General features: G+C 50.7%; 1 protein-coding gene across 1 annotated transcript; it reads right to left on the reverse strand.

Moving 5' to 3' along the window:
• Window positions 1-3,966: 3,966 nt before the first annotated feature.
• Window positions 3,967-6,851, reverse strand: NEUROD1 (neuronal differentiation 1). The gene is made up of 2 exons (XM_027462061.3): window positions 6,693-6,851; window positions 3,967-6,302 (listed from the first exon to the last, which is right to left on the reverse strand). Exon 2 carries the CDS (start codon window positions 6,287-6,289, stop codon window positions 5,210-5,212), a length of 1,080 nt encoding a protein of 359 aa, XP_027317862.1. The 5' UTR covers window positions 6,290-6,302; window positions 6,693-6,851; the 3' UTR covers window positions 3,967-5,209.
• Window positions 6,852-7,841: the final 990 nt, after the last annotated feature.

The following is a 7,841-nucleotide window of genomic DNA, read 5'->3' on the forward strand; positions in this document are numbered from 1 at the left end:
GCCTTCCAAGCTGAGCTTAAATAACTCTTGGGCAGGTTGCAGGTGGGGCTGGTCAGGGTGATTAAGGCTAGTTAGTGCCCTCAGTGCCTAGAAGCTGAAATTAAAGGTGTACTAAGGAGCAGAAAGGGCAGCTGACGGAGACCACAGGTCGGGCAGGGGCCCCATGTCCCTGAGAGCAGAGCCATGTGTAGCCAGGTTCAGCCAAGAGCCCAGATGGCTGGGCACATCCATTGCTTCGAGGCAGGTCCAACATCAAGCTGGGAAGCAGAGTCAGCGGGGGCAAGTCTGGTGGCAGCAAACACAGCCAGTACCAGTCCGGCAGCCACCAGGGGAGTCCGTAGTGACAAGGGAAGTCCAAGGTCAAGCCAGGATATGAAGTCTGTTTTTCAGGTAGGGGAGGCCTTTGTGGTTTCTCAAAGCTGGCTCTCCACAGTCTGGACCTAGAGGGACACTGTGTGTCAGGGTGCTGGCCTTGAGGACATGCAGCTAAACTACAAGGGGGGAACATCCTCTGGGCTCAGACAAGAAGCAGCAGAAAACAGGGAGATGATCTTTAACTAACAGCATTCCTCACTGCGTGAAGGAAGTCATCTCTCGCTGTGCTAAGAACCAGTGGATATCTCAGAAATTCCTTTCAGGATAATGTAGTGAAGGGAGGAAAGATAGGAACAGAAAGTGAGGGAAGTATGGCTAGTGGTTACTGCAAGAGAGCAACCAGGTAAAACAAGCTATTGGGAAATAAATCTTCTCCCTCAAGACAAGGAGTAGAAAAATGCAATGAGGTGAATAGGTGAGAAAATGTAAGGCCAGTTTTTGATTCATGGATGGTATGATACTGAAGGTAGGGAATGGAAATTAAGAAGGGATAAGAGGAGGCTGTGAGGAAATATCCATTGCCTGATCTGGAGAATTTGACTGTATGTTTCTGGTAGCTGGCCTGTTTCAGCTATTAGTAGAGATTTGTTCTGGAGAAATCTGAATTCTGAAATTGGCAGCCTGTCCTTGTCAGGTGTTTTTCTGGCTACAGTGTCTGTTTGTGCAATAAAGGCTTAGTGTGTAGTCAGTTATACTTCAGTTTTTAATTCCCAAATATTAGCTCTTCTTCTTGCATTGCTCCTCTAGAAGGAATGTATTCGAACTATCAGCATTAGTTCATCTCTGTTGTGTTGATTTTCCTTGTCTTCAAAGAAGAGATATTAAGCAGAATATCAAGCTTTTTACACAGTAAATGAAGTCATAGATTATTTTTTCTGAAGAAAAAATGGTAGCAACAGTCTGTAGAGGAGAGCATTACTGTTACTATATATTATTCTGTATGCCTGAAAAGGAGAAGGAAATCATCGCGGGGGGGGTGGGCGGGGGGAGGGGGGAAAGAAGGGGGGAGGGGCGGGGAGAGAGATTGAAGATCAGATAAGGAAAAGAAGGTCTGAAGTTGTAGAGATGGACAAGTTAGTTTAGGACAGATGTCTGCAAAGAAAAGAACAGGAAGGAATGAAAAGGTTGTGCAGGGATGGAGTCTGAAGTGTGAATCATTCCCAAGAGCATCAGGAGATGAAACCAATCTTAATTAAAAATAAAATAAAGAAGAAAATTTGATAATGGAAAGGAATATAATACAAGATTTTATTCACCAGAGGACTTTTTTTTTTTCTTTCCACTAAGGTCGATAATGCTTTCTTTTAAGATAATGAAGTTTTAATATGAATCTTCTGTTGTTCTGTCACCAAAATGTTAGCAAATAATGTATAATGTAATTTCTTCTATTCTATTTCATACAAAATGCAGTAATTGTGCTGCAAACTGCTACAGTCTAGGAAACTGAAAGGCGGAGCTCTAAGTCTATGTTTTACATACCCTGTAGGCAACCTAAATACTTAAGAGAACGCTTTGAGAGCATTGTCAGTTTTAATTTTGTATTGCATAGCTTCTGACAGTTTGTTAAATACATATATGAATTATTTAAAAAACACTTATGTACATATTTAAAGAACAGTCTATTTGTAGGTCTTCAGATCACTGGTTCAATATGTATTCATGTATGATGTTTTTCAAGACTTTGTAATTTGGGATTTTCAGCTAAGGAATGAGTGTAGAGCATTTGTTAATTTCTGAAATAATTACTATACAATCTGTCTTGGTGAATAGAAGCAAAGACCAATTTCTGCATGTTTTTCCTGACGGTTCACCAAGCAAATTTTGATTTATGTGAGTTCTTCCTGAATAGGAATGAGTGAGAATTGAGAGATTATTCCTCTACGTGCTGTATATACACACAATACAAGTGGACTGTAGCTCTGAAATTTCTAAAACTATCTGATAAGGTTCTTCATTGTGAAGGAGCACTGCACTGTTAATAACCCTTTCTTTCCAAGAGGAGGATGAATTATATTTTTAATATGTCAAAAGCCACCATTCAGGTCAGGGTGAACCCGGTTTTGATGAGCTAGAATGCTGCAATAATTGTAGGAATTGGCACACTTGTCGATGTGACCCATTGTAGTCGGGGGCCTTGGCTGTGCCACAGGCAGCGAGGACCAGCAGCCCCCAGTCCTGGCCTGTTGCTTCAGAAAACCCAGAAGGGTGAAACCATGGGCTGTGAGTGTTGTGCACACTGCTCCTGCAGAGATGGCCCTGGTACTGCCTTCTCGAGCATGCACCAGGGGCAGAACAATTTCTGCTGTCCAAGAAGTGTGGCAGAAAGAAGGGGAAGGCCACTTGTCTCAAAGAGCTGCAAAAATAGCGTTCTAGGCCTCCACTGGATTACCCAGCATGTTTCTGGGGATGACTCAACCCCTCGGTTTCCTCCGCATGAGGAAGTTAGATAATCCCACTATAGCCTTAGTTAATTAGAGATATGTTCATAAGAGAAGAACGGTGTGAGTAATTCTTTCCTTTGAAAGAGACCTTGATAGACCTTCCTGTGGGAGTCATGAGCAGAGATTTCAGGATTTAGCCTGATATTAACAGTAAGAAAAAATAAATATCATGGAGGCATCAGGAGCAGCACCGGAGGGGGGGAAAAAAAAAAAAAAAAAAGGAAAGAAAGAAAATAATAAAAAAATCTCCAGTATTTTATAAGGGGAAAAAAAAATAAAATAAAATAAAATAATTGAAAAAACAAAACTCACAAGTGATTTGTAAAGTGGAGCCTCCAGTTACCAAAATGCCTAATTAATTTTCCTTATTAGGTTGCTCATAACATTAAAATATTATTTCCTCTAAAGTATTGCCATAGCAGACACTCAGATAGCCTAGCGAGATCTAAGTAAATTGCATTGGCTAGTGGAGTTGAATTTCGTTATTAAAGGAAAAAAAAAAATGAAAAGAAAGAAAGAAAAAGGTAATTGAAAAGGTTTCTTGTGGTTTGGAAATGCCTTCCAAATATTCATTAAACATTTAAGCGACTAAATTCGCAGAATATGTTCCCGACATTGGCACTGGTTCTGCGGTATTCCTCTCATCAGATGGAAGTGGTGCGTGTTGTGCGGAGCGCATTCATGCATAACCAATATCATTTTCATAAATTAAAACCTCCCCTGCAGAAGGAACATCTGTGCCTGCCTTTGAATAAAGACGGTGGCACGCCAGTGGCCCCTGCCCGACTGCAAGAATCCCCGAGCGGCGGCGGCCGGGGGCCGAAGGGCCCGCCGAGCCCGGCCCGGCTTCTTCCGACGGGCTGAAAACCGGCGGCCGCGTCCCGACCCGGGGCCACCGCTCCGGGCGAGGCGATGCCGGTGCCGGCGACCTGTTGGCAGCCGCTGCTGCTGCCCGCCGGGGAACGGCACGGCCGCCCCTCCGCGCTCTTCGGCCGCGCAACCGGCAGAGACCCCAGTCCCAAGGCTCCCCTCCCCAGTCCCGTCCCCTAAATCCTCCCCCCTCTTCCTCCTCCTCCCCACAGCCGTGAGCGTTTGGCCCCGGCCCCGCGGGGGAGGCGAAGAACGCGCGTCCCGCTCCCGTGCTGGTCGGTTGTTTTTAACGCCAATTTTATTCTACAAATAATAAGTGGTGCACCTTTCATGAGCTATCCCAATAAAACAATAATCCCATAGGAATTACACTAAGAAAAAAAAAATCACATTTAAGGAGAAATGCAACATTCGACCAAATGTTCAATACTATGTTGTTGCAAAAGGACGGATGTTCTCTAAAATCCCAGTGTGCATTACACCATAATATACAGGATTACAAACAAAATTACAGTACAGATTGATTCCAGTTGAACCAGCATTACATTTCAAACAGCACTTATTCTGGACTGCATTGTACATGCAATAGCTATTGTTCTAATTACGGATTAAATGGTTTGAATTTGTTTCAAGCTACCGTACTAATCGACTACAATAGGTATATAGCCCAACTTCAACAACCTGATTAGTTTTAGGTTCCAATTTATAAGATGAATATATGACAACCACGGATCGTGTGAATATGTATAAAATCATGCATTTATATCGTCCGGAAACATTAACATCTTCAAGTTCTCTTCAGAAAAAAAAAAAAAGGAAAAAGGAAAGAGAAAAAAAAAAGAAAAAAACACCACGGAATGCAGAGGGGTTCAAAGACTGAAAAGAAACAGTGCAAATTGTACGTGATAGTCAAGCAGCTTTTGATTTAAAAAGGGTGTTGGCATTTGCTCATAATATTTATATACAAGTTTGTGCAAGTCATGTGTTGAATTGATATGTTTTAATAGAAAATAAGTCTCTCGTTCTTATATCTTCTCAAGAGCTAGGGATCTGGTTCTTATTGTCAGGGGAAAAGGAACAAAAAAAAAGAAAAGAAACAAAAAAAGGAAAAAAAGACTTTCATGGGAAAGAAATTGCCCGGATTGCGCTTATTTTGTTTTTCTTTAACTATTCGAAAGGAAAGAAGTGCTAAGGCAACATAACTTCTCTAAGCACTTTTCTGCTGGTTTAAATTAGTTAAATTATTTTGTATAAATTAGATATAATTCTACCTTTCCAGTATGTATAAAAATCGATGAAGCTGCATGGTTTAAAATAGGAAATTCACGTTATAAAAAGTCATTAAAAATTCTGTACAAAATCACAACAAAATAATTCGGCATGGGAAAGGTAACAAGTAGGAAAACGTTGGTTGAAAAATAGAGATCTCCTATATACTTCGTAATTGGCCCATCGCTAGGTTAAAAATTGCATAGATCCTAATTATTGCTTGCGGTTTCGGCGGCCCGGGCGGGTGGCAGGGGTCAGTCGTGGAAGATGGCGTTGAGCGGGGCGCTCAGGACCCGCTCGTGGGGCGGGTGGCCCTCGTAGGGCGCCCCCAGGCCGTCCAGGGGCAGCTCGCAGCGGGCGGCGGCGCCCGAGAAGACGGCGGCGGCGTGGCCGGGCGCGGCGGCCAGGGAGGCGGCGGGGTAGTGCATGGTGAAGGCGTAGCTCTTGTCGAAGTCGGCGGCGGGCTCGTGCTTGAAGGAGAAGTTGCCGTTGATGCTGAGGGGCGGGCTGAGCGGGCCGTCGAAGGCGGGGCTGGCGCCGTCGGGGAGGCCGCCCTCGAAGAAAGGCTCGAGCGCGGCGCCGTAGGCGTGCGGCGGCTTGAGGTGGAAGAGGTGGGAGCTGTCCATGGTGCCGTAGGGCGGGCTGGGCAGCCCCGGCGACTGGTACGGGTAGGGGGGCGCCGCGAAGGGCGCCCCGGCCGCCGGCATGTGCGGCGGCACGTCCGGGCTCTGCTCGGGCAGGAAAGTCCGCGGGTTGAGTTGCAGGCAGCCGGCCACCAGGTTGGTGGTGGGCTGCGACAGGCCCTTGCACAGGGTCTGCACGAAGGAGACGAGGTCCGGGCTCTTGCCGGAGCGCAGGATCTCGGAGAGAGCCCAGATGTAGTTCTTGGCCAGGCGCAGCGTCTCGATCTTGGAGAGCTTCTGCGTCTTGGAGTAGCAGGGCACCACCTTGCGCAGGTTGTCCAGGGCCGCGTTCAGCCCGTGCATGCGGTTGCGCTCCCGGGCGTTGGCCTTCATGCGCCGCAGCTTGAAGCGCTCCATGCGCGCCTTGGTCATCTTCTTCTTCTTGGGGCCCCGCCGCTTGGGCTTCTGCTCGTCGTCGTCGTCGTCGTCGTCCTCCTCCTCCTCCTCGTCCAGATCATCCTCCTCGTCCTCCTCCTCGCCGTTGCGCAGCGGGTCCTCCTCGGCCTCGGCGGGCAGCGCCTCCAGGTCCTCCTCCTTCTTGTCGGCCTCGTGCTCCTCGTCCTGCGAGCTCAGGCACTCGTCCGCCCAGCCCGGGGGGCCCTGCGCCGGGGGCTCGCCCATCAGCCCGCTCTCGCTGTACGACTTGGTCATGGCGAGCGCCTGCCTGCCGGGGGGACGGGGATGGGGACGGGGGGGACACAAGCGCCGTGTCAGCAGCGGGAAAGGCACCCGGGGGACGTGTGTCCCGGCACCGTTACACAACGCGCCGGGCGGTTTAAGCAGATTACGCTTTAGGGGGTGACACCGCCGGGCACCTGCCCTCCCTCCCCGCCCCGACGGCGCCCGCCGCCTCCCGCCGGGGCTCCCCCTGCCCGGCCACCGGCTCCCCGGCGGTAACAGGTGCGGGGCCGGCCCCGCTCCCCGCTCCCCGTTCCTTGGGCGGAACAATGCGGGGCGGCAGCGGGATGGACGGGGCACCCGCGCGCCCGGTCCGGTGACAAAGCCCCCCTCCCGGCCGGCCGCCCCGACGCCGCGGAGCGCTGCCCCCCGTTACCTCCGCTCCTCAGCCGGTGCAGCGCGGCGCCGGTCGCATAACCCCGCCGCTGCCGGCGCCCGCTCCGTGCGAGGGCGCCGCGCGTGTTTCCGCGGGGCGCAGCGCCGGCCGCCCCGGTTATATAGCGGGGACGGCGCTGCGCGGCGGCGGCGGCGGCAGCGGCGGCGGGCGGGGAGCGGAGCGGGGGGGGCCGGGGGCCGGGACCGCGCCGCTCGCCCCCGCCCCCCGCCGCGCCTCGCCCCGCCCCGCCCCGCCCCGCCGGGCGCCGCCATCTGCCACCGGGGCCATTGTTCCGCCCCCCCCCGGGTGGCCCCGGGGCTGCGGGAGGGGACCAGAGAGGACGGGAGGGGACGAGGTGGTGGCACCGCGCACCGGCGCGCGGGGATGCGCGACGGCTCCGGGGCTCCCCGCCGCGCCCGCCCCGTCCGTCCCGCCGCGCCCCCCGCGCCCCCGGCCGGGGTTCCCCCGGCAGCCGGCGCTGCCTCCCCGGCTTGGCTGTCCCCGGCTCCGGGGCTCCGGTTCCCCACCTCCCCGTCCCTCCCCGGCTCCGGCCTCATGATTGCATCGCTCCAAGCGTCCCTTTTCTCCCCCGGACCCAGACTCCTCCTTCTCCATCTGGCTTCTCATTTGGCTTCTGCTTGTTTTGCTCCCGAATCTTTTTCCCTTTTTCTTTTCCCCTTTTCCCTTTTTCCCTTTTCTTTTTCCCCTTTCCCTTTATCCCCCTTTTTATTTTTCCGTTTTTCTTTTTCCCTTTCATTTTCCTTCCTTTTCTTTTTCTTTACCTTGTCACTTTTTCGTTTTTCCTTTTCTCTTTTTCGTTTCCTTTCACTTCCTTTAATTTTCCCCTTCCCCGTTTCCATTTTTTTTTCTGTTTTCCTTTTTATTTCTCTATTTGTCTTTTTTTTATTATTTCTATTTTTTACCTCTTTTTTGTCTTATTTTGCTTTGTCTTCCTGTTTTCTTTTCCCTTTCATATTTCTATTTTTCCTCTCTTTTCCCTGTTCCTTTATTTTCTTGTCCGTTTTTCTTTTCCCCTTTTTCTTTTTCCTTTTCTGTCGCTCTTCCCCCGCCCCCCCGCGGCGCGACACGCGAGCCGCACGCGTCCCAACCGAGCTGCGCCCCCCCGGCCGCCCCCAGGGCTCTGCCCCC

Source organism: Anas platyrhynchos, chromosome 7 (genome assembly GCF_047663525.1).
Source record: "Anas platyrhynchos isolate ZD024472 breed Pekin duck chromosome 7, IASCAAS_PekinDuck_T2T, whole genome shotgun sequence".
NCBI classification, from domain to species: Eukaryota; Metazoa; Chordata; class Aves; order Anseriformes; family Anatidae; genus Anas; species Anas platyrhynchos.